General features: G+C 37.2%; 1 protein-coding gene across 4 annotated transcripts in view; it reads left to right on the top strand.

Annotated features, from left to right (window-relative positions):
- The window catches only part of PDGFD (platelet derived growth factor D), a 249,963-nt gene that overhangs the window by 191,340 nt on the left and 30,873 nt on the right, over window positions 1-27,750 (top strand). For all 4 annotated transcript variants that reach the window (XR_012518021.1, XM_003923761.4, XM_003923760.4 and 1 more), the window contains exons 4-5: window positions 15,701-15,763; window positions 19,765-19,963. Coding sequence is in view for 3 of the 4 variants with exons in the window: in XM_003923761.4 (XP_003923810.1) it covers window positions 15,701-15,763; window positions 19,765-19,963 (262 nt within the window). In the remaining variant the exon portion in view is untranslated. The remainder of the gene's footprint in view (window positions 1-15,700; window positions 15,764-19,764; window positions 19,964-27,750) is intronic.

Below are 27,750 nucleotides of genomic sequence, written 5' to 3'. Positions count from 1 at the left end.
AAAGGTACTTTGAATTAATTTTTTTTCATTTACATGCTGTATAATAGTAACATGGCTCTTAAATATTTTATATTCAGTATAGCCCATAGTGCCAAATGATAATTATGATGGGTGGCAGCTCTGATGAATGAACATTGGTCCAGTCTAAGGATAAGGATTAATGTGTAAAGGCAAAAGGTGTCACAACACGACGTCCCCTCCTTGGGAAATACCCATATTTTTTTAAAAGAATGGACAGCTTTTTGAATGCTTTATGACTGATGCTCCTGATTCTCTTAGAAAATGTTCTCGTTTACATTATAATCCCATCACTTGCTGAGTAATGTTTCATGACTGCTCTTTTTCCTGGTGCCATACCAGCTGTGTTGACTGGTTTTGTCTCTTAGACTTCAAGTGGTATTTTTTTCTCCCTAAAGTCAGATCTCAGGAGTTTTAATTAGTAATGGAATAATTTGAGTTTTTAAAGATAATGATTTTAGCTAAGGGATTTTGGTGACATGGCCTTAATCTTCATACTGTTTGTAATTCCCATTTTCTCTAATTATTGGTTTTAATAATATAACTAGCTTTTGGCCACCATGAAGATAATCTATTTATATAATGTCAGTCAAGAACAGGGAAATTTAGCAGTTCTTGGGAGTGCAAATTTTGGCACAGAGGCGTGAAACGGTTAGCTGAATTCTGAGCATGAAACAATATTTTCTGTCTCAACCCCAATACCGAAAACAAACCAAACAAACAAAAAGCATGCTCACTATGTACCAGGCATTGTGCTTCATGCAAGAAAATGAAAATGTGAATAATTCAGGTCAATATTTCTTCTTTTCATTTCAAACTTGTAATTTTCCTAAGGTACAGGAATAATTTCCTAAGCCATTCATTTTAGCTTGGTATAAACAATCTTTAAGATTAGCTTAGCAATATCAAAAGTACAATCTTTAATAAATTTCAGACCTCTGGTAAATTGAATCAGATGTTCTCTTTGAAATCCATTTAAGAAATTTATGAAAACCTGAACTTAGCACAAATCAAGCAGTTTCGTTTATCTTATAAAAAGAATTATTTATAAAAGAAAAGAGGAATTATTCAATAAAGATGAAAGAGTAGAGAGAGTCAGTCACAGGTTCAGGTATCTGTGGCACCTCCTTAATAATAGGGCTTGCATCCTGTCTCTCTGCTTCCTCATCTTTTAAAGCTACTGTAGAAATGATGAATGAGATAATTTATGGAAAGCATTTCAAATAGTGCCGGGCAGAAAATCTATGCTCCATAAGTGGCAGGCATTACTGCAAAGTAATTAAGCACAGAGTTCTTTAGAATACTAAACAACCAGTCACAAAATTTAAATCTGAACCTAGCTTTTCAGCAACACATTGTAGAAGGACTTCTGACAGTATTTTCTAGATGTAAATTAAAATTAAATATTCACGTACCAATTAGTGTGGCCAAACACCATGGAAGCTATTAAAGTAGTATTTTGCAATTTGCAATTTTCTGTGCAGACCCTTGATATGTGGCACCCCTCTCTCTATCTGCAAACACACGCTGATGCTCTCTAGTTCTTGAGTATTGCTCTCATTACCTCTTTTAAATCGATGACCGCTTCTCTTCTCAGCTTCCTAGCCTGGAGTTGCTCTAATCTTTCCTTACTATATCGATAACAAATTCCTAAACTAAGTTCAGTCTGAAGAAATCAGAAACGAGCAAATATAAAAAGTTCCTTTTCTCATAACATAGGAAGAAAAATGAACTTTTAAAAATATCTTGACACTAGCACCAAGATTATATGGATGATTGATTAATGAATCCTACCAGTTTTAAATTAAAACATTGTACTTTAATGTCAATAATAATAAAAGAAAATGTTATAAAATTAACGCTTAAATCAGTTGAAATCTGCATGTCTTATCTATGAATATTCCTTATTAAAATATATTTATTTAATTAAAGACATTTTTACTGTAACAGAAAGCTCATATGGAGGGCTTCTTATAACTCTAAGACTCATACGTTATTAAATTTCAGAGGCAAATTCTCTGACTTTGAAAAGTGCTCTTTGGTACGTGTTAATTATTGATTCTTCAACTCTTGATATCCTTGTATTAAATATTCTTGCCAATAAAATCTGGCCTTCTGCCAAGGCCTTTACCATATTATGTGTAAAAGAGCTAGTTTGATGATGAGTCTGTAAACAAAGTATACTTATAAAGGTTTGTTTGGGCTACAGAGTTTTATTGATTCTAAGAGTTTTTAATTTTTGCTTTATTCTATTCCTGTAGATATTAGTATAATATCATTTCCACATATATTGTTGGGTCTGCATGCTAGAAATTCAGGTACTGAAGTATCAAAAGCCTTTACTCAAAAGGATCTCCCTGTAGAGTAATCCCAGGACACAGGCCTCCAAGTTTGGATTTCCTTTAGTGGATCATGAACAGAGCAGAGTGTCATGAACAAACTTAGAATTTATTGAAGGAATGGATGTTGATCATGTGTTTGTTCATTACTGTTTTATGAATCCTAACAAATCCCTTTGGGTTTGTTTTGAATGCTTAGAGGTGTTTCTTTTGAAATTCAAAAGCATTAAGCGTTTAGAAATTCAAAAGTTCTAAGCCTGAGCTCAAGCAAGAAGCACAGATACAATTAGAAGAGAGATTTCTTTATTTTCTGTCTCTGAGAAGTGAATATAAAGCAACAAACAGAAGAAAATTTTTCAGAATGAGAGAAAATACACTGACAAATGTCTTTTAAAACTTTCCCCAAATAAGTCATCCTTACTAAGTTAAAGATTGTTTTAGTTAAAAGCTTTTTAAAAACTCCCAAGTAACTACATATGTTTTAAGTGCTGGTGAAATACATCTCTCTAGCCATGAATAGTTTATGGCTCATCTACTCACATACAGCATAATCACCTGGGATAAAAATGAACAGCCATCCTTTGTGAGATCCAGAAACAGGTGGTACAAGTGATTTTCCCAAGTGTTTGAAATATTGGTCTGGAAACAGCTGTCTCCAAAGACATAAAGAACAAGAATCCCTAGCTCCACTATCAAGGGACAGGAGAGGAGTTCCTCTGGACATCCGTTGCTGGTGCTCAGTTAGTGACTGAATTTATGCAGGCTTGCTCTGGTGAAGGAATCAGTGGATTGTTTGTTAGCTTGTATTTATCAACTGCCCTCTCTGCCATGGGCCCAAGATAACCAATGGTAAGGAATCTGAAAAGAAAGTTTCTCTGGAGAAATCCTTTTGGAAAATGGAAATTCCCACTCATATCTTACTCTTCAATAGCAAGGACTGTTGTTGAGAACATTTATTACCCTTAATGTTGTTATAACCCCAGCTATATTTGCTTTCAGCCATATAGAACAATTCAGTGGGTGAATGGTTCTCAAATTGAGCCTGACAAATGCCTGACTGACCCTGAATTGATGGTTCATTATGTTTTCATAGCTGCTTTTAAAGATGTTAAAAGTTGTGTTGTGTTAGGCATGTTTTAGTAGAGCCAAATATGATCATTCTAGAATTTTCTATAGTCCAGTCTCCAAACAATTCTCTTTTAATAATTGGTGAGAAACATATCTAGAAGAATGCTTTTATTTCCTACTGTGGAATACATGGGTGACACTGTTCAATAAATGATATTATAATATGAGACCATTCAATAAATGATAACATACATGTTGAATAATTCCTCTTTTGTTTTATAAGCTAAAAAAAACCTTCTTGATTTGTGCTAATTATAGCTAAATAATTTGTGATCATTTACCCCCAAAGGCTTGTTCTGTCATAATAATATGTAATATGTGTACACACATCCAGTCCATTTTTTCTTTTCCATTGTTTTAGAGATTTACCATTTTACTAAAACTAGATGTTTACTATGACATTTTAAAACATATATACAAAAAGAAGAAAATAATAATATATCACTGCCAACCAATATCAATTTTTGTGAATACTTTGTCAGTGCTGCTTCATTCATTTATCTGTATATTTTTTTCTAGCAATATTGTATGAGATGAAACATACTCTTGTATAAGCTTTTGATTTGTGAGTTATTTTATTTTAAGGATGGTCCCTGTTTATCTGTTATATCTGTTATAAGTATGTTTGCTAGTTTGTTTTTATGGTTTTACTTTTGTTTTTGATATCTTTTATATTTATATAACATTTTATATATGTAAGGTGTATTGATATTTATGCTTTCTGACTTTAGTGTTTATGCTTACAAATATCTCTTTCACACAACACATACATAATATTATCTGTGTTTTCATGTAGCAGTTTAAAATTTTATTTGTACATATCTCCCCAACTTTTCTCATAGAAACCAAACTATGCGCCCTGAACTATTTAGAAAGTGAAGATTTGAGAATCATGACTATATTTCAAAGCTACTCTGAATAGTAAAATACAGAGAATGAGAGAGTTTTATTTCAAAATGATAAATGATTAGTTTCACTGCCAAAATATAATTATGAACTATTTTAATGTGAGGAATTAAGCTGAGGATAAATTATTTTTAATGACATAAATTAATTTTGCTAATTAAGACAATGCAGATTAAGATGTCTATAATTATAGAATGATATATAACATTATTTGATGGGTTGGAAAGAGCATGCGACTAAGAGATGCCCAATAGCTAATTGGGTCCTAGTCCTAACTGTAGTCATAATTAGTTAGGAGATGCTGGACTCATTTGGCTCTCTGAGCTTCAGTTTGCTCATATCTCAAGGGAGGTTTTCAAACCCCCAGATGGTCTCTATAATATACAATAAGGTATACACAGCACCACAGTGCTAGATTCCCAACATAGACTATAGGAACAAAGTAACTATATTTTAGAATATAGTTAGTAGGTTTATTTTAGAAAGGAAGATAAGACAGTTCAGGAGCAGGAGGTAAGGAAGCCGAAAGCTGTGTACTAGCCTTTAGGAGCTAGCAAAGAGTTATATCTCCTTAGAATAGTAAGACATGGCTTGTGTACTTATGTAAGTTTTCTATATCAAATAACAGAAATGGGTTCTTTGTAAACTGAACTGTTTCAATATAATTTTAAATGATTATTCACCGTTTGTTCTATTTTAGCATTTCTTAAAGTAACAGTAAGGGTACTGTTCTATTAAGAGCACCCACAGTAAGGAGTTTGTCTTCCATTAGTCTGGAGGTTGAAAAGCAAGCAGTTTGCTCAGGATAAAATTAAGAGTGTATAACATGTAATCCCAGCACTTTGGGAGGCTGAGGTGGGTGGCTCACCTGAGGTCAGGAGTTCAAGACCAGCCTGGCCAATATGGTGAAACCCCATCTTAAAAAAAAAAAAAAAAAAAAAAAAAAAAAAAAAAAGAGTGTATAACAAATAGTATGGCATAGGGACCAACCAGTCAGAATGGACATTGGCTATCAACTACTGGCTTGCTACTAGCAAGTAGCAGCTGATCATCATTTTTACGTGTTGTATACTGAGAGCCAGAGAAGTTGGAATGTATACTAAAAACTCAGCTAGGAGCTTGGAATAAAGAACAAATAAACAGAGTCTTTGCCATTCTGGAGAGTAATTTTACTTGAGGTAGAGATAACCAACAATAAAACAAACATAAAATTATTTCAGATAACCATAAATACTTTAAAGAAAATTAAGCAGGTTAAGTAGATAGAGTGACCAAGAGTGGGAGTATCTTAAATAGAATGCTCAAAGATGTTAGTTAGATATTTGAGCTGAGAACAAAATGATGAGGAGCCAGCCATCGGAACATTTGGGGCAATTGCATCCAGGCAGAGGTAACAGCAGTGAATTAAACCTAAGGGGAGAAGAGGCTTGTTGCATTATTTGTAAGACTGTAAGAAGGCTGGTGTAGCAAGAGGGAAGTTAGTGGGAAATGTAAAATATCAAATCAGAGGACACCAGAGGAAAGAAGGTCATAGAGGCAAACAGCAGTCAGATCTTATTTTGCCAGATCCTAAGAGCACTGGAAAGCTATTGGAAGGTTTTAAGCAGACTTCAGAAGTGATTTGATTTCCCATTGAAATGATAACTCTGATCCTAGGGGAAGAGCTACCAGGCAATTTGGAAACTTGCTAGTTTCCTAGTGGACTTGGGAGGTCACGGTGAAAGAGATGAGAAATAATTGTTTTGTGGGTTTAGTAGGTAAATCCTCCCTTTGCCAGGATTCTCCTTTCAGGGCTAAAACCTTGGAGGTTTGGTGTTTTATTTTTATAAGGGATGTCATTCCCTTTTATAATTAAATATGCCATCTATAAGCAATGGTAAACTTCTGAAGTAACATAATAGGTTCTTTTCAATGTCTAGTCTAAAATTTACATTGCTAAGAGAAGATAAAGTTATGTTTTATCTGGGACTTAATGAAATCTTTATCATTTGCTCCTATTAAAGTTTCTAACTGGAATCCTGTGCCCAGACAATGAAGAAGGTAAAAGTTCTTGTGTAATATTTGTTTAAGGGTTTGTGCACCAAAGGCCCTTTCTGCTTAAAAAAATCATAGCAAAATATTTTTACCATGTGTCTGTGTAAGGAAATGAACTGAAATCGTAGAACTTACTATGGACAGATATGAAATCTAAATAGCTAAGACTACTTCAAAGGGTGCCCTCACTGAACTCTCCACCAGCACTCAGCTTGATGACTTTTCTGCTCTGTTGATTCCCCTTTGGAAACTGTTCCATTATTTTTTCTCCCCATATACACATTATCCAAGGCAGCTGTGGCACTGTGAAAGGTCATCAGCCACACAGTTTCTACCTAGAAATGAGCTTTGGTGGTCTTAGCTTTCCCAGAAAATGGGTACATGATACGGAACACATCATCTGTCTCTCTAAGAATTGGTTTCCTTATTTTATTTTTGTTGTACTTCAGGTTCTGTGGTACATGTGCAGATCATGCAAGATTGTTGCGGAGGTACATTCATGGCAAGGTGGTTTGTTGCCACCATACACCCATCACCTATAACTGACATTTCTCTCCATTATCCCTCCCACACCCTCCCTCCCACTATCCCTCCCGTAGCCCCCCACCAATGTACCCCAGTTTGTGATGCTCCCCTCTTTGTGTCCAAATGTTCTCATTGTTCGACACTCGCCTATGAGTGAGAACATGTGGTGTTTCATTTTCTGTTCTTGTGTCGCTTTGCTGAGAATGATGGTTTCCAGATTCATCCATGTCCCTACAAAGGACACAAACTCATCATTTTGTATGGCTGCATAGTATTCCATGTTGTATATGTGCCACATTTTCTTTGTCCAGTCTATCATTGATGGGCAATTGGGTTGGTTCTAGGTATTTGCTATTGTAAACAGTGCCACGATGAACATGTGTGTGCATGTGTCTTTAAAATAGAACCATTTATAGTCCTTTGGGTATATACCCAGTAATGGGATTGCTGGGTCAAATGGAATTTCTATTTCTAGATCCTTGAGGAATTGCCACACTGTCTTCCACAATGGTTGAACTAATTTACACTCCCACCAACAGTGTAAAAGTGATCCCACTTCTCCACATCCTCTCCAGCGTCTGTTGTCTCCAGATTGTTTAATGATTGCCATTCTAACTAGCGTGAGATCGTATCTCTCAATGTAGTTTTGATTTGCATTTCTCTAATGACCAGTGATCATGAGCATTTTTTCATATGTTTGTTGGCATCATATAGGTCTTCTTTTGAAAAGTGTCTTTTCATATCCTTTGCCCACTTTTGGATGGGTTTGTTTGTTTTTTTCTTGTAAATCTGTTTCAGTTCTCTGTAGATTTTGGATATTAGCCCTTTGTCAGGTGGGTAGATTGCAAAATTTTTTTCCCATTCTGTTGGTTGCTGGTTTACTCTAATGATTGTTTCTTTTGCTTTACAGAGGCTCTGAAGTTTAATTAGATCTCATTTGTGTATTTTGGCTTTTGTTGCCAATGCTTTTGGTGTTTTTGTCATAAAGTCCTTGCCGATGCCTATATCCTGAATGGTTTTGCCTAGGTTTTCTTCTAGGGTTTTTATGGTGTTAGGTCTTACGTTTAAGTCTTTATTCCATCTGGAGTTAATTTTAGTGTGAGGTGTCAGGAAAAGGTACAGTTTCTGCTTTCTGCACATTGCTAGCCAATTTTCCCAACACCATTTATGAAACAGGGGATCCTTTCCCCATTGCTTGTTTTTGTCAGGTTTGTCAAAGATCAGATGGTTGTAGATGTGTGGTGTTGCTCGAGAGGCCTCTGTTTCTGTTCCATTGGTCTATGTCTCTGTTTTGATACCAGTACCATGCTGTTTTGATTACTGTTGCCTTGTAGTATAACTTGAAGTCTGACAGCATGATGCTGCCAGCTTTGTGCTTTTTGCTTAGGATTGTCTTGGCTATGCAGGCTCTTTTTTGGTTCCATATGAAGTTTAAAGTTTTTTCCAGTTCTGTGAAGAAGGTCGTTGGTAGTTTGATAGGGATAGCATTAAATCTATAAATTACTTTGGATAGTATGGTCATTTTCACAATATCGATTCTTCCTAACCATGAGCATGGAATGTTTTTCCATCTGATTGTGTCTTCTGTTACTTCCTTGAGCAGTGGTTCGTAGTTCTCCTTGAAATGGTCGTTTACCTCCTTTGTTAGTTGTATTCCTAGGTATTTTATTCTTCTTGTAGCAATTGTGAATAGGAGTTCGCTCTTGATTTTGCTCTTTGTTCGTCTGTTATTGGTGTATAGGAATGCTTGTAATTTCTGCACATTGATTTTGTATTCTGAGACTTTGCTGAAGTTGCTTATCAGCTTAAGGAGAGTTTGGGCTGAGATGATGGGGTCTTTTAAATATAAAATCATGTCATCTGCAAATAGAGACAATTTGACTTCCTCCTTTCCTAATTGAATTCCCTTTATTTCTTTTTCTTGCCTGATTGCTCTGGCTAAAACTTCCAATACTATATTGAATAAGAGTGGAGAGAGAGGGCATCCTTGTCTAGTGCCAGATTTCAAAGGGAATGCTTCCAGTTTTTGCCCATTCAGTATGATATTGCCTGTAAGTTTGTCATAAATAGCTTTTATTATTTTGTGATAGGTTCCATTGATACCTAATTTATTGCATATTTTTTAGCATAAAGGGCTGTTGAATTTTGTTGAAGGCCTTCTCTGTATCTATTGAGATAATTATGTGGTTTTTGTCTTTGGTTCTATTTACGTGGTAGTCCGTTTACGTTTATGGTCTTGCATATGTTGAACCAGCCTTGCATCCTTGGGATGAAGCCTACTTGATCATGATGGATAAACTTTGTGATGTGGTGTTGCAATCGGTTTGCCAGTATTTTATTGAAGATTTTTGCATATGTTCATCATGGAGACTGGCCTGAAGTTTTCTTTTTTTGTTGAGTCTCTGCCAAGTTTTGGTATCAGGATGATTTGGTCTCATCAAAAGAGTTGGGGAGGATTCCCTCTTTTTGTATTGTTTGGAAATGTTTCAGAATAATTGTTACCAGCTCATCTTTACACGTCTGGTAGAATTTGGCTGTGAACCCATATGGACCTGGACTTTTTTTGGTTGGTAGGCTGTTAATTGCTGCCTCAACTTCAGCCCTTGTTATTTGTCTATTCAGGGTTTCAACTTCTTCCCAGTGTAGTTTTGGTAGAGTGTAAGTGTATCCCTTTCTTCATGAATGTATCCATTTCTTCTAGGTTTACTGGTTTACGTGCATAGAGTTGTTTGTAGTAATCTCTGATGGTATTTTGTGTTTCTGTGGGATTGGTGGTGATATCCTCTTTATCGTTTTTTATTGCATCTATTTGATTCTTCTCTCTTTTCTTTTTTATTAATCTGGCTAGTGGTCTGTCTATTTTGATGATCTTTTCTAAAAACCAGCTCATGGATTTATTGATTTTTAAAGAGGTTTTTTGTGTCTTTGTCTCCTTCATTTCTGCTCTGATCTTAGTTATTTCTTGTCTTCTGCTAGCTTTTGAGTTTTTTTGACCTTGCTCCTCTAGCTCTTTCCATTTTGACAATAGGGTGTTAATTTTAGATCTTTCCTTGTTTCTCATGTGGGCATTTATTGCTATAAATTTCCCTCTAGACACTGCTTTAAATGTGTCCCAGAGATTCTGGTACATCGTGTCTTCGTTCTCCTTGGTTTTGAAAAACATCTTTACTTCTGACTTCATTTCATTGGCTCCAGTCAACATTCAGGAGCCAGTTGTTAAGTTTCCATAAAGTTGTGTGGTTTTGAGTTAGTTTCTTAATCCTGAGATCTAATTTGATTGCACTGTGGTCTGAGAGACTGTTTGTTATGATTTCTGTTTTTTTGCATGTGCTAAGGAGTGATCTACTTCCAATTATGTGGTTAATTTTGGAGTTAAGGGTGATGTTGTGCTGAGAAGACTGTATATTCTGTGGCTATGCGGTGGAGAGTTTTGTAGATGTCTATTAGGTCCGCTTGTTCCAGTTCTGCATTCAAGTCCTGTATATCCTTGTTGATTTTCTATCCTGTTGATTTGTCTAATGTTAACAGTGGAGTGTTAAACTCTCCCACTATTATTGTGCGGGAGTCTAAGTCTTTTTGTGGGTTATTTAGAACTTGCTTTATGTATCTGGGTGCTCCTGTATTGTGTGCATATATATTTAGGATAGTTAGCTCTTCTTGTTGTATTGATCCTTTTACCATTATGTACTGTCCTTGTCTCTTCTGATCTTTGTTCGTTTAAAGTCGATTTTATCTGAGACTAAAATTGCAACCCCTGCTATTTTTTGCTCTCCATTTGCTTGGTAGATCTTCTTCTGTCCCTTTATTTTGAGTGTATGTGTGTCGTTGCATGTGAGATGGGTCTCCTGAATACAGCACATTGATGGGTTTTGACTTTTTACCTAGTTTGCCAGTCTGTGTCTTTTGATTATGGCATTTAGGCCATTTACGTTTAACGTTGATATTGTCATGTCTGAATTTGATCCTGCCATTTTGTTATGGGTTGTTTGTTTTGCCCATTGGTCGATGCAGTTTCCTTATTGTGTTGTTGGTCTTTACCATTTGGTTCATTTTTGCAGTGGCTGGTACTGCATTTTTTTTCTGTGCTTAGTGCTTCCTTCAGGAGCTGTCATAGGGCAAGTCTGGTGGTGATGATATAGCTCAGTAATTGCTTGTCCATAAAGAATTTTATTTCTCCTTCACTTATGAAGCTTAGTTTGGCAGGATATGAGATTCTGGGTTGAAAGTTCTTTTCTTTAAGGATGTTGAATATTGGTCCCCACTCTCTTCTGGCTTGTAGGGTTTCTGCTGAGAGTTCTGCTGTGAGCCTGATGGGCTTTCCTTTGTGGGTGACCCAAACTTTATCTCTGACTGCCCTTAGCATTTTTTCCTTCATTTCAACCCTGGTGAATCTGATGATTATGTGCTTTGGGGTTGCTCTTCTGGAGGAGTATATCTGTGGTGTTCTTTGTATTTTCTGTATTTGAATGTTGACCTGCTTTGCTAGGTTGGGGAAGTTCTCCTGGATAATATCCTGAAGAGTGTTTTCCAGCTTGGATTCATTTTCCCCGTCCACTTCAGGTACACTGATCAAGTGTAGATTAGGTCTTTTCACATAATCCCATATTTCTTGAAGACTTTGTTCATTTTTTTTCACTTTTTTCTCTTTTCTTGACTTCTCTTTTAATTTTGTTGAGTTGATCTTTGATCTCTGATATCCTTTCTTCTGCCTAATTGATTAGGCTATTGAAACTTGTGTATGTTTCACGAAGTTCTCGTGCATGTTTTTCAGCTCCATCGAGTCGTTTATGTTCTTCTCTAGGCTGGTTATTCTAGTTAGCATGTCATCTAATCTTTTTTCAGTGTTCGTAGTTTCTTTGCATTGGGTTAAAACATGTTCTTTTAGCTCATAGAATTTTGTTATTACCTGTCTTCTGAAGCCTGCTCCTGTCAGCTCATTAAAATCGTTTTCTGACCTGTTTTGTTGCCATGCTGGTGAATTGTGATTTCTCTGGGGAGGAGAGGCATTCTACACTTTGATGTTTTCAGCCTTTTTGCACTGGTTCCTTCTCATCTTCTCTGAGTGGACGTCCCTTCTGTTAAAGTTGGGGTTATTTCTCCTTTACGAGGCTTTTTTTTTTTTAAACGCAGGTGTCAGTGTGCCACTTGAGACAGTCTGTCCATTGTCTGCCTGTGGAGGTGATGCTGGGCTGCCTCAGTCTCAGCCCAGGCTGCTGTTGATTCTTTGCCTGGTTTCCATACTACTGGGGTTAGCCCTACCTTCCCAATGGCGGGCTTTTGCTGAGCCCTTTGTTCCTGGGTGGAGGATGTGTTAACTGTGAAACTCTCCCGGGAGAGGGCCACTGGTTGCTGGATCTTGTTGGGGAGGGGCCTGTCTGGTTGTATCCCCTTCCCTGCTTTCAACTCTCCCTTCTGTGGGATGGACAGTTCCTTTTCACAGGCTTTCTCTGTATTAGTCCAAATCTCTGCCCTGGTCTGTGCTAACAAGGCACCGGTCTGGCCAGGGCTGCGGGCCTGGGCTGTCACCCAGGTCTGTGACTCTGGGTGGTTCTCAGCAAGGCAGTTTTTCCCTGGTCTGTGTGCTGCTGAAGTCTTGGAGTAAATTGTTGTATCTGATTCAGAGAACCGAGGAGGTGAGGCCCCCACCCCCATCATCCTCCAGGCCTAATATACTTTCCAGGTGGGGCAGTGCCCCGCTTTGCCTTTGTTGGATGCCTTTGGGCTGCTTTCACTGCCTTTTGGGGGATTAATTCTGCTGTCCAACCAGTCCCTTTAAAACAAAACGAGTACCTTGCTCAGAGACGCGTATATTGCTCTGGTTCTGTCTCACTCAGTGGTAGCTGCACTCTGGAGACGTTTCCTTTCAGCCATCTTCCCCTGAATCTCTCCTTATTTATTTATATATTTATTATTTATTTACCTTTTTTTTTCTTTTTTCTTTTTTCTTTTTTTGAGATGGAGTTTTATTCTTGTTGCCCAGGCTAGGGTGCAATGGCACAATCTTGCCTCATTGCAACCTCCGCCTCCCAGGTTCAAGCAATTTTCCTGCCTCAGACTCTTGAGTAGCTGGGACTACAGGTGTGCACCACCATGCCCAGCTAATTTTTGTATGTGTCTTATTAGTAGAGACGGGGATTCACAATGTTGGCCAGGCTGGTATTGAACTCCTGACCTCAGGTTGTCCACCTGCGTCAGCCTCCCAAAGTGATGGGATTATAGGCATGAGCCCCTGCTTCCGGCCAGTTTCCTTATTGTTTAAATAAGTAGATTAGGCTAGATAATCCTAAAACTATTTCCAGTTCCAGGATTTTAAAACTGTCCCTCTTCTGATTTTAACATGGTCAACATAACCCTTTACTTGGTTGAATTACGTTTTTGTGTTGATACTTCCCAAATCTGTATCTCAAGGTCACAACTCTCTTATGTGGTCCATTCCCATGTAGCAAACTTCACCCTGAACAGCTCCATCTGTATATAGTATATGCACATCATACATACTATGCACAACATGACTCATATTTTCCCTAGTAAGTTGTTTCCTTTTCTGCATACTTTCCTCACGTTGTCTAAGCATTGCTCTCCCTTTGAGTCTTCTACCCCACTTTTTCTGCAAGAACCATCTATTTATCTTGTAAGACTCTGCTAACAAATCAGTTTCCTATGTGAAATTTTTCCAAACCCACTTTCTCCCCTGGTACAGTCATCCACTACCTTCCGTGGCATGCAAAGTAGACTGGTATCAGAGCACCCACATGAATTTACTCACCTGTTTATTTATGAGTTTGCAGTTTGAATTCCTTGAGGGTATGGATATGTTTTATTTCTTCATGATCCTACCCACAGCTTAGGAAGTATTAACAGCAGGAGATTAACAAATATTGAATGAACAAGTAAAAATGAAAATTCTGTGATCTGAGGATTTCTCATCTCATTATTTTACCTGGCATATGTCCTCCACCAATAGTCTCATCAAAGCATGAAGAAACTACTGGCTCTCTGGCTTTTTGCCCAGTCTTATCTGCTCACCAATTTATGAAGACTTATATAAATGCCAGCCTTCATTTGATTATACACATCTTCCCAATGTGGGAATTCAATGTCCTTTTTGTGTCTGTTCGGTTTTGCAGAGTGCAGATACCACATTTCCTGTTTCCTTCCTATCTTCCTAGGGTCAAGATTAGAATAACAAGGCTGGGTTCAGTGACTCACACTTGTAATCCCAGGACTTTGGGTGGCCAAGGCGGGTAGATCACCTGAGGTCAGGAGTTCAAGACCAGCCTGGCCAACATGGTGAAACCCCATCTCTACTAAAAATACAAAAATTAGCTGAGTGTGGTGGTGCGCACCTATATTCCCAGCTACTCAGGAAGATGAGGCAGGAGAATTGCTTGAACCTGGGAGGCCGAAGTTGCAGTGAGCTGAGATTATGCCACTGCACACCAGCCTGGGTGACAGAGTGAGACTCAGTCTCAAAATTTCATTTATTTTATTTTATTTTTTTTTACTTTAAGTTCTGGGATACATGGTGATTTGCTGCACCTATTATCCTATCATCTAGTCAGTTTCTAATACTTTTTCATTCTTTTAATCCTACATTTGACTCAGTTCTCTCTTGGTAATCAGCTGAACGCAGGAAATTTAAGCATCTTAAACACAGGAAATTTATACATAAACCAACCTCATCATAAGCAATTAACAAATGTACTTTCAGCTCCTCCAAATGTTAATGAAATTTACACCTGATACTAAGCTCTCATTCAGTAGGTATACTTGGGTAAATAAGCTGTCAGACTTGAGTGGCTGACTATTTCTCAGCATCCTCTCAAAACATTCCCACTCCCTGGTAAGGCTGGAAGAAATTTTCCAAAGTGATTTATTTTAGCAAAGTCAGAAAGCCATCTGTGAATTGTAAAAATGACAAAGTTCGTCTTCCGTCCCTTCATGTTTTTTGAACTTCCTGGTGCTGTAGTAATTAACATGGAAGACAAGATGCATGCAAATGGGACACAAGTTTGTCTTTAAGAGAAGTTTCTTTCTGTGTGATCCACTGCTATCATACATCCACTCGGGCTTATCTGAGATGACTAATGTTTTTAGGTCTGCCCTTGACCTTCCTTCCCCAAATGGGTAGTACTTAGTCACTCCCAGTCATTTTCTTTCACTGCCATCCTTCCTTATATTTGTTGATAGAGTCAGGAACAGCCCCTTGAAAGTTAGTCTGTCTTCAAAAAGATCACCAATATTTTGGACCAGGTCAGAAGGCAAGATTGAACATAATACCTAACCGAGTTTAAGCCAGTTATACATCACTAACGGTGATAATTATTCTTTATCAAGCACTTTATTTAGTCCCATTGGTAATTACATAATTAATGCATTCAATTCTGAAAATAGCTCTGTAATGTAAGGATTCCATACTAGCCATTTACAGATGAGGAAAAGAAGAAATGGAGGTGTTGTCAGTTGTCTGCAGTCACATAACCAGTAGGTGGCCAAGTTAAAATTAGCATTCTGCCTGTACCTTTTCCATTTCACCAGTACTTACAGGAAACTGTTTATGTCTTGAATGAGAAGGGTTCTTGAGGAGATGTGCTTAAGACAAATGGTGACCTGTTCAGCAGGAATGTAGCCCTATTTCTGTTGTCACTTAGTTGGAAAGAGATTCAGAAGGCTGAGATTTTGAAAACGTGCACGTAGCGAATTGAACAGAGGTTTGACTGACTCACATAAGATGTTTCTTTGCCTTCCAGGAAGATTTCCAACCCGCAGCAGCTTCAGAGACCAACTGGGAATCAGTCACAAGCTCTATTTCAGTAAGTAATTTATTACTCTGTTGTCAGCGAACGAAACTGATAGAATAGCTAAGGTCAATACCAAAAGAACTTCACCTGTGTTACGGACCTGTGGTTTGACCAAAAGCCAGATCTCAAACAGCATGTGTTTCTCCATTTCATTCAGTTTACAATGGATTATGTCAGACACCCTTTTTCCTGTCTGTCAGAAAGGTTTCCAGGAACTGCCAGTATACCATAGTAGGAACTCAGGCTAGGCAATAACTGAAATGTTTTTCAGTTTCAGAGCAGAGCTTTCCAATTAAAGGTCTGTCCAAACATGTCAAATTAGTTCATGGCCTACACTCAAGTGGAGAATTTCAAAATAGCTTTCGAATATTCCTGGGGAAGATGTTAACCTTTGCATTTTTGAGGGTCTTTTCAGACTTGAAAATCCCAATGTTTACAGTAAGATAACTTAAGTGCAAATTAGGCATGTATTCTATTTTACTTGGATAGAAAACATAACTCACCCTGAAGCTGTAAAATGGTTCAAGCTCCAATTTTTTTCTAAATTTAGTCATTTCTCAGTATTCTGTCTCCTTATCTATTTTGCACAGAAAGAGCAGACCTTGTTTTCACCAATCGTATGTGTAGCACTTATGTAGCAATAAAATACAAGACAATAAATGCAATTGTTTACTAAAAGTTCAAGAGCATAGAGAAAGCTTGCCCATGGTTCTAAGTAGGTCCATGTGGCTGAGTCAGAGTTGATTTTTTTTTTCTAAAATTAATATGTTATCTTTTGCTCTCTAGGGGATTTTTTTAAAAAAAACTCTTTCATATGGCAAAATTCCCTCCACTATGAATTATGTGACTATTTAATTCACCTGGTATGGATGCTGGACTAGAATCTCATCTGATCAAAAGATCAGAGAGATCTCTGAGGGTGATTTAGGTGTTTTGTGTGCTTTTGACAGTCCAGGATACATGCTCTGAACCTAGGTTGGTGTAGACAATCATTACCAATTAGGTAAAAGTCAACACAAGGCAGACAAAGCTGAAGAGCTGCTCAGGCTAAGCAGGAGGGTCACAATAGAGGCTAACTCAAGGTAGACTTTTGCAACCATGACTGAGGGTCAAGGGATGCTCTGGCTTCTCAGGCACCTTCGATGTGATAGCTCCGGGTTGTCTAATTGATGCTTGCCCCAAGCAGAGAATTACAAGCCTTAGAGGACCCTTAACTTTAAAAGAGAGGAACTGTCCCATCCTTTGGAGTATCTGGGGAGGTTCTCTGGGTCCAGATCCACCGCAAACGCTGCTGGTTTGAGTTTCAAGGCTAGGTGCTGCTTAACTCTCTTGTGAGGCCAGAGCAAGCTAGTTTCTTTACTCAGAATTCCATTGTTCAAGAACTTTCTGGAACAGGAACAAGGGTCATTGAACCTACCATTAACATCTGTTTAAACCAGACCTTGTTTTTTGTTGAAAGTGGTTTTCCATTTTCAGAGCACTTTTTTTTTTTTTTTACATATTGTTATCATTTTAAAGTAGTGCAGTTAACTTCGGAATTGATTTTTATAAATACATGACAAAAGCTGAATGAAATCATATTTACTGTGCAGCTGAAGGAGACACATTCAATTAGTTCTTTTCCTCACAAATAGTTTTAAAATATTTACCTCAGAAACCAAAATGTCCTCATGGGCTTATTAGGTCACCTCGTCACTCATAAATATTTCCTCAGCCATCATTGTTGTTTCTGGAAACTTCCCGGAAGCAAAACTTGAAAACAGCAGTAAAGCTCATACACAAGGACACGTTTACATTTTACCTATGACTTGGATTTACTCTTCAGCCTCATATTAGAAGAGGTTAAATTTCCCCCTCCCTTTTCAGGGACTGATAGTTCCCCACAGCTTTCTCTGAGAGAGATATCTACCTACACACCACATTCTAGGCACTGTTAGGAGCCACCCCGGAAAACTCCATGCAGCCACTTTCCCCAGAGCTGTCACAAGAAGCTTTCACTTGCATGGGAATGGATTTATGGGTGTCCCTGTTTTTATTTCAAAAAAGAGGGAAGCATTTTAACTTCACAGATTTTTTAGGTGCTGCTATGCCTCTAATTTGGTCAACTCATTTTGAGTTTTTTAGTTCTTAGACCCACGCTATTGTGACACAAGGCTAGTTGTAAACCATCTGGTGCATTTGAGCCAGATAGACCGTAGATCATCCAGGCAATACAAGTTAATGGGGATTTGGAATTACAGTACTGAATTATAAGTATTCCACCCCTAGCATGTGACCCCAAGAGAGATGTCAAAGACAGAAATGATGTGCTTCAGTCAGGGTCCAGCTCGTGTCAAGCAGACACACACACAAACACAGACACACACACACGGACACACACACCTAAATTAAAGAGACAACCTATCAGAAATGGAACAAATAGGGCTGCACCCAGATGAGAGTGATATAATATCAGCAAGATGACTGTAGAGGGCATCTTTAACATGGCTTCAACTATGAATAAATCTGTGGATTCTTCTATAATATATGACAAGGACCATGCCTCCAGATAAATAATCATTATTACCTGGATACACCTGAACAGAATATATAGTAGACTCATAAGGTATTGAATGTAGCATGGCAGGAAAGGTTTGGTCAGAAGAAGATGTCTACTTATTTTAGCAAAGATGACTGAAAATTAGATGTATGGTTTCTTCTAAAAGAAAAAAATATAGAACTGGCCTGATACATTCATCAGTCTATTTCATTCTGTCACCCCACTCCCTCGACTCCCTTTAACCTACAGAGAATATTTGAAAACTGCTCCTGAGTGATACCAATGGTAGATTAATGCTTTAAAGCCCCTTAGTTGTGTGAAAAGAGACTTCCTCTGACAGCAGATGATCATCAAATCACTTACCAACCTTTGGACCTTGATTGGTTAAAGAGAGACAACATTGCCTGAGAGTAAGATTATGAAGTGTGGGCTTTGCTGTCTGGGACTCAATAGCACCGATTTTTCTTGATTAGATACTACAGTCAAATATTAGGAAAGCAAGTTGTCATTAATTCCTATTTTCCCTTAGTGATAAGAGATATTTGCCTTTAGGGGATCTTATTTATTTGGTAGTTTCTTTAAAGACATTTAAAAATCATTTGAGGCTGTGTGCTCTCTATTTCCTTGTCAATGGGTCATGAATTTTAACAGAGATATTTGAATCATGGCTCATTTACCTCTAGATTGTACAAGGGTTACTGAAGTAAGTGCTTGGAAACCTTATGTGGGATGTATTCCATGGCAAAATACATAATCCTCTTCAGGCTTTCAATGATGTTGTATTTCTCATTTAAAGACTCTTCCTGAGAAGTTTTAATGGCAACTGGGATCTCTAGCAAACTATAGCATTTTAGAAAAATATGTTTCCCCTGTGAATCCTCTCCTTTTAAGTCAAGAGAGCCAGTTTCATGCCTAATTATCCTTGTTGACAGTAAATAAGTTGGTTAAAATGCTAGATTTTATGAAAATGTCTCCAGAGTAGATTAGTACATTGCTCATACCTCATCTCCAATGCTAGGTGACCCATAAAGGGAGAATGGGGAGATTAAATGTAGGAGAATGGAATGAATTATCAAAACTAACATGGAAGTAGTTTGAAATTTTGATTCTCACTATTATTTGTTGTTATGTGGATGATTTGGGACCGTGAAACAAAAAACTAGATGACTTAATTTTACGTATTTCCATCTAGTCTATATTTTTAGATGATTACAGTTAAGGTAAACTGAAAGTTTTATGATCTGCTTGGATTTGATTAATTTAAAAAAAAAAGCAAATAACTATCTTTTTAGCAATTAATTGATTTTACCCAAGAATATGGCAAGATAATACCATGTGGTTTTTACATGGCATTTAAACTTATGGTGTCTTGTACACAGAAGCCTATTTATGTTCTTTCTGTATAGTTGAATGACTGTTGTATTTCACAGCGGTGGACTTTTTCTGAGTACACTGAGCTGTATGTCACTCTTAGGGGGTATCCTATCACTCTCCATCAGTAACGGATCCTACTCTCACTGCGGATGCTCTGGACAAAAAAATTGCAGAATTTGATACTGTGGAAGATCTACTCAAGTACTTCAATCCAGAGTCATGGCAAGAAGATCTTGAGAGAATGTATTTGGACACCCCTCATTATCGAGGCAGGTCATATCATGAGCGGAGGTCAAAAGGTAAGAGACAGAGACTTTTGCATTCTTCATAAGCAGATAGAAGTCTTAACAGTGCAGGCCGAGTTTCCCGTATTCAAAGTATTTGAATCCAGAAGTCTTTTGGATTTTAGATGCTTTTTGGATTTTGGAATATTTACATTTATACTTATTGGTTTGGTATCCCTAATCCGAAAATAATCCAAACTGCAAAATGTTCCAATGAGCGTTCCCTTTGAGAATCATGTTGGTGCTCAAAAAGTTTTGGATTTTGGAGCATTTCAGACTTTAGATTCTTTTGTGTGTCTTAAAGAATGCTTTTATTCAGATATCTAAACAACTATTGAATTTCAGTTATAAAGAAACAAACTCCATTTGAAAGCAGGCAAAAGTCTTGAACAGTTAACCAAAAAAGTATACAGGTGCCAAAGAGGCACATAAAAATATGCTCAATATATTAGTCATCAGTAAACTGCAAATTAAAACCATGATGAGATACTGCTAAACACATATTAAAACTCAAACTTGAAACTTAAGTTTTTAAACTAAATTTTCAAAAATTTGACATTAAAGGATCTGACGATACCCGGTGCTGATGAGAATGTGACATAACTCCCCAGTCCTCCCACTCCCTGCTATTCCTCCCCTAGCCCTCCCACTCCACCACAGGCCCCAGTGTGTGATATTCCCCTCCATTTGTCCATGTGTTCTCATTGTTCAACGCCCACTTATGAGTGAGAACATGTGGTGTCTGGTTTTCTGTTCTTGTGTCAGTTTGCTGAGAATGATGGTTTCCAGCTTCATCCATGTCCCTGCAAAGGACATGAACTCATCAATTTTTATGACTACATAGTACTCCATGGTGTATATGTGCCACATTTTCTTTATCCAGCCTATCGTTGATGGGCATTTGGGTTGGTTCCAAGTCTTTGCTATTATAAGCAGTGCTGCAATAAACATATGTGTGCATGTGTCTTTATAATTGAATGTTTTATAATCCTTTGGGTATATACTCAGTAATGGGATTATTGGGTCAAGGAATTTCTATTTCCAGATCCTTGAGGAATCGCCACACTGTCTTCCACAATGGTTGAACTAATTTACACTCCCACCAACAGTGTAAACATGTTCCTATTTCTCCACATCCTCTCCAGCATCTGTTGTCTCCAGTTTTTTTAATGATTGCCATTCTAAGTGGCATGAGATGGTATCTCAATGCAGTTTTGATTTACATTTCTCTTATGACCAGTGATGATGAGCATTTTTTCATATGTTTGTTGGCTACATGAATGTCTTCTTTTGATAAGTGTCTGTTCATATCCTTTGCCCACTTTTTTATGGCATCGACTGGTTTTTTTTTTCTTGTAAATTTGTTTAAATTCTTTGTAGATTCTGGTTATTAGCCCTTTGTGAGATGGGTAGATTGCAAAAAAATTTTCCCATTCTGTTGATTGCCAGTTCACTCTAATGATAGTTTCTCTTGCTGTGGAGAAGCTCTTAAGTTTAATTAGATCCTGTTTGTCAATTTTGGCTTTTGTTATCATTGCTTTTGGTGTTTTAGTCATGAAGTTCTTACACGTGCCTGAATGATATTGCCTAGGTTTTCTTCAAGCATTTTTAAGGTGTTAGGTCTTATATTTAAATCTTTAATCCATCTGGAGTTAATTTTTGTATCAGGTGTAAGGTAGGAATCCAGTTTCAGCTTTCTGCATATGGCTAGCCAGTTTTCTCTACACCATTTATTAAATAGGGAATCCTTTCCCCATTTCTTGCTTTTGTCAGGCTTGTCAAATATCAGATGGTTGTAGCTGTGTGGCATTACCTCTGAGGCCTCTGTTCTGCTCCATTGGTCTATATCTCTGTTTTGATACCAATACCATGCTGTTTTGATTACTGTAGCTTTGTAGTATAGTTTAAAGTCAGATAGTGTGATGCCTCCAGCTTTGTTCTTTTTGCTTAGAATTATCTTGGCTATGCAAGCTCTCTTTTGTTCCATATGAAATTTACGTTTTTTTTTCCCCCCCAATTCTGTGAAGAAAGTTAATGGTAGCTTGAGGGGATAGCATTGAATCTATAAATTACTTTGGGTAGTATTGCCATTTTCATGATATTGATCCTTCCTAAGCATGAGCTTGGAATGTTTTTTCATCTGTTTGTGTCCTCTTTTATTTCCTTGAGCAGTGGTTTGTAGTTCTCCTTGAAGAGGTTCTTCACATCCCTTGTTAGTTGTATTCTTAGGTATTTTATTCTCTTTGTAGCAATTGTGAATGGGAGTTCACTCATTGTTTGGCACTCTGTCTGTTACTGGTGTATAGATATGCTTATGGTTTTTGCACATTGATTTTGTATCCTGAAACTTTGCTGAAGTTGCTTATCAGCTTGAGGAGATTTTGGGCTGAGACAATGGGGTCTTCTAAATATAAAATCATGTCATCTGCAAATAGAGACAATTTGGCTTCCTCTTTTCCTAATTGAATACGCCTTATTTCTTTTTCTTGCCTGATTACCCTGGCCAGGACTTCCAATACTATGTTGAATAGGAGTGGGAAGAGAGGGCATCCTTGTCTTGTGCCAGATTTCAAAGGGACTGCTTCCACTTCTTTTGTAAAGCCTACCTTGTCCCTTGTTCTGTCCCTGTAATGTCTACCTACCCCCTAACCTGGTAAAGTTAGGAGCATTTAGGACACCACGTTACTTTCTTTGTCCTACAACTGCACCGTTACTGTACTTTTGGGTTTCCTCTAAGAGGATCTGGGATCCCAGTCCCTCCTATAGTTCTCCACTCTGGCTGAATATTAATTCACTGGGGGTGCTTTGAAAACCTACAGATGCCTAGTCCCACCCCAGATACACTGACTCAGAATCTCCATGTGGTGAGACTAGGATATATATTGACATTATTTATGGTTCCTAGGAGAGTGATCCTTAGAGACAGCCAGTGTCAAGAACCACAACTTTAGAGATTGTTCATCCTGTGTCTGCAGCACTTGGAATAGTCTCTAACACATTTTAGATGCTCAATTAATGTTTGTGGAATTGAAGATATTAATAATCCAGTGTTAGTATATTTCTAAAGTTTATAAAATCTACCTGATAGACTGGAGAGGGTAGCTTTACTAAAAATGTCTTTGGTTACTGAAATAACCTTGCAGGAGCATTCAAGGTGATACACTACTTGATGTTTGTGACAGAGTAAACATTGTCTCTCTCACCTGCTGGCTTAGGTTCCATTTCTTAATCTCTTCTTGTTTGAAATGACCCTAAGGCATTTTTGTACTATTTCATTTAACCCTGCCAAGTCACCACTGTCTTTGCTTTTGTATAAATGTGCTGATTTAATTGTTTATCATTCCACTGACGCTGATTCACCTACGCATATCACAAAAACAAGGGAAGTCAGATTTAATATTTCAGCTGGTATTTTCTGCTTTGAGAATATAAAAATACAAATTCATGGCTTGTATCTCGATCTATGAGGAAAGGAGAAGTGAATAAACAGCGAAAACAGGAAAATAGCTATGGATAATGGAAGTTCATTGGGTATCAAATAAAACTTTGCCTCTACAGGAGCTCCATAAGTCTCCTATCAGTATAACAATTTCTTAATGATGTTGTGCAGAAACAAGCTTGTCGTTTATGAATAACTTTTGCACTCTTTCTTCTGATTTGTCCAGACAGATGGAAAGTGGCATTTTTCATGATTGCAAGGAGCGGGATTCTAAGATGACATTTGAATGTGAATATACAAAACACAGGGTTTTATGAACTCTGGAATAAAATGCAGACACACTGAGTAAAGAATTTATAATGAATCAGGAACATTTAAAATATGAAGGTTCATTTTTTACAATTGAATGATATGTTTTGCTTCTTTGTATTTAGTAGAAGGGAGGTGAGGTGGTAAGCGAGCTTTTGTTCTCTTCAAGAAGAGAGTTGAAAATAGAGAAGGCAAAAGGACAGTAAAAGTATGTTGAGAAAATAGAGAGGAGATATAAAATTACCAAATACTGAAACCAGGATGTCAAAGCAATAATGTCTACATTTTAAAAATTCACAAGTAATAGATAAGCTCAAACTTGTCTGTAAAAGCTTCTGGACTGAAGATAATATAACAAGTTAATATATTCAACTTTCAGTTTCCTAGGAGGTAATGGAGTAAAGGGTAGGATATATAATTGAAATCTGTAGATAACTACAGTTCCAAACCCAATTTTTGCCAATAATTTCAACCTCATGCTTTTAACCTCAAAGCTGCCCAGAAGTTAATTTTTAAAAATGAATGGTTTAAGTTCAAGTTACATTTACTTTTTATGGTAGACATACTAACGAGTATAGCAAGTGTGCATAAAATTAAGTGAAATTTTATGGCTGTTCTTTCTATAAGCTACATAAATACTCCTTAAATTGTTGCATTACCACTGCAGTTTAACTGAAACTAAACTGCAATCCATTTAAAACATATGGCTATGAATTTAAGAACAATATATAATTATTCCAGTTCATAGCATAAAATTCAACATTTCTAAATTAAGAAATGATCAGCCCTGACTGGACATTAACTGAGAGGGGATTTATGGAGATAAACAATGTACATAAGATCTGTTATTTTGCTTATTCCTGGTGAACTTGACTTTCTAGAATGATAGTGTGTTTGCCAAAGAAAAATCCAAGATGTAGTAGCAAGGAGTGAAATCTGTTTTCAAAGCTTGTGTTGTGATTAAAATATGAACAAAATTATTGGGGTACTACAAATTAATAGTTTTAAACTATGAATTAAAATACATTATTCTCCAAAAAGTAATCATTTTTAGATACACATACTAAAATTCACATGTACTCCTCTTTTAGAAAGTGTTTTAGGCCCGATGCAGTGGCTCACTCCTGTTATCCCAACACTTTGAGTGGCCGAGACAGGCAGATTGCTTGAGCCCAGGAGTTTGAGACCAGCCTAGGCAACATGGTGAGATCCTGCCTCTACAAAAAATACAAAAGTTAGCTGGCATGAATTGTATACCTGTAGTCCCAGCTACTCAGGAGGCTGAGATGGGAGGGTCACAGAGCCCAGGGAGTTCAAGGTTGCCATGAGCCGTGATTGCACCACTGTACTCCAGCCTGGCCAACAGAGTGAGACACTATCTCAAAAAAAAAAAGGTATTTTAATATTGAATGTATTAAATATCTTGATATTAAATTAATCCCAAATCATGATGTTTGAAATATGTGATTTTTGCAGATTCTAGATGGTTAGATGTTATAACTTTGGAACAGTTACCAACATATTTCCAAGGATCTAATACCAATTCTATTATTTTCTCCATGACATTTTTCTCTAAGATCTGAAACATTTGACTCTAATTTGTAAAGTATTTATAGGTAAATAGCTAGCATAAGAAACTGAGAAATAAATGAAATAAATGTTTTATATCAATATGTTTTAATTGGTTCTGAATTCTCTTAGGTCAGAATACCTTCTTTTAAAAAATCATTTATTGTTTTTTTTGATCATGCCTCTGCATGCTAAACAGGACAGAAGTTTTGATTTTTCAAAAATGATTCCAAATGTAGGAAATTACTCCAAATACTAAACTTTTCTGATACTATTTACCCAGAAATTTTCTAACACCATTTTGCTCATTGGATGTTTTTTCTGCTAAGCTTTTCTTTTAAGGACTTTTGCCACTGTTTATGACTCATATGATTTTTAAGTATCTAGATGCCCCACTTACTCTGTTTGCCAGGCGAGCATTCATAAAAATTATACTGTTGTTTCGCATGTTGTGTATGTCTATGAGAGCGCACACGTGAAATGTTTTAAGATAATCTTAGCAGTGAGACAAGGACACTTTCAGTTGTTTTTCCTCCTGGTGCCTGTGCCACCTCTGCTTTTCTCTTAGATGCTATTGTCCATCTTTGTGGATGTTCTAACCCCATTCTCATTATCGAAGTTATTCCACTCATCCAGGCATGTGTCTTCTGCTATGATTTAAGTTTCCTTAGGCAATGCATAACTGTGAGGCCATTATACTTCTTTTCTTTATAAACTACCTAGTCTTGGGTATTCCTTTATCGCAGTATAAGAATGAACTAATACACTTGCAAAGGATAATGTTAAGTCTGATGTAATCGAACTGAACACACCTGATCATTGGCTTTTTGTTTTCAGTTCTAGGTAGGCATGACCTTCCATTCCTTAGTAATCACAATTGCAGAATCTCAGTTCCTTCTAGTTTTAGGTGCTTCTGACTGAAACTTCCTTCTTTGATCTGTGCTACTTACTTCAATAATAATGAGAGCATACCTGCTGAGAGCTAGAGTTTAGACCTGTGCTTCAAACACTCAAAACTCATTTAATCTTAACACATTTCTTGGCAGGAACTACTGTGATCCCCATTTTGCATAGAAAAAGAAAACAATTCAAGTTTCTGTGAGAGCTAAAAAATAGGGAATCATGACATGAACCTGGCCTTGTTGGCTGCAAAGCTCATGCTGCGGGCAACTCAATGCTGTTTAAAGTTCAGGGATTCATAGTCTAGAAAATGAGAAAAAGAAATTTTAAAACCTTCATCTCCTAACTTGTTTTTTTAAATTTTTCATTTCATAGATATACTTCATACATCACTCCAGGTCATAAATTCCCAGGGTTCAGAGAATTGCTTTATGATGATGTCACTGCTTTCATGTCTAATTCATTGCCTTCCAGATATTCACACAGCCATCGATTTTCCAGAACATATGTGCTAAACATCTGCTTATGTCCAGTGGCTTTCGGCAAGTCACGTAACTCCTCTGCAACTTAGTTTCTACATCTATCCAGTGGGAATTGTAATATCTAAGATGAGGATTTTCTGTGAGAATTCAGTGAAATTTGGATTTGGGAAAGCATCTCACACAGTGCTGGACACATAGTAGTTGCTCAGTAAATTTTCATTTACTCATTGCTTCACAATGTTTTCAAACCTTGAAAATCAGGAATTGTCTGATTGAGAACCTTTTACTGTGATTTAGATTAATTTGTGTTTAACTGGTGATAAATGTTTTCATTCTAAGTTGTTAATCCCACATGTGGAGTCATAAAATTCAGTGTCTTTCATAATTTTAATTTTAAATATCCTGATAGTCCCTCATTAAAACTTATAGAATAATTGTTCTTTCCAGATTTATTTGCACTTCCACATTGGGACTGAAATGTGAAAACAGTTTTCATAATTATGTACTGATTTATAGAAGAGGGAATCTGAAAATCACAGTGAGATTGTAATGTTATAAAGATGAAGGCTCCTCCTGGCAAATTTATGAACCTTGAGAAAGGCTGAGAGCCCCTGGTTGCTTGGTACAGAAATACTACAATTATTCCTATAATCCCCTCACCCCCCACCCCATCCCAAAGCCTCATAAACCTAGTGCTGCAACATTAGTAAAATGTTTACACTTTTAATAACAGATTGTGGGACTCTCCCCAACTTGGCAAAGGCAAGGTTCCTTAGCACCTTGATGTTTGCATCTGAGAACCAGGCTTCCCAAGACCATGCTCTACCCTGTGTGCTCCTCCTTCTGTATTCCACGAGTCTTAGTGCCAGTCTTCTCATGTATCGTGCTTCACCATTGGCAGAGCTGGTTCTAGAATCCTAGTTTCTTAATTCTAACCTAACACTTTCCCACTACACAACATCTTAGACCAGTCTGGAGATAAGATCCAAACATTCAACATGTAAAGTATTAGTACTACTCTATGCACTCCTGAAAGATAGTTGGAATGGTTTCTGCCTTTCTCTATGATAAAATATTAAACTGAAAAATCTATAGTTTATTTG

This window comes from Saimiri boliviensis, chromosome 6 (genome assembly GCF_048565385.1).
Source record: "Saimiri boliviensis isolate mSaiBol1 chromosome 6, mSaiBol1.pri, whole genome shotgun sequence".
NCBI lineage: Eukaryota > Metazoa > Chordata > Mammalia > Primates > Cebidae > Saimiri > Saimiri boliviensis.
Note: the sequence above shows the minus strand (reverse complement) of the source record. Positions and strands in the feature narration are given on the sequence as shown.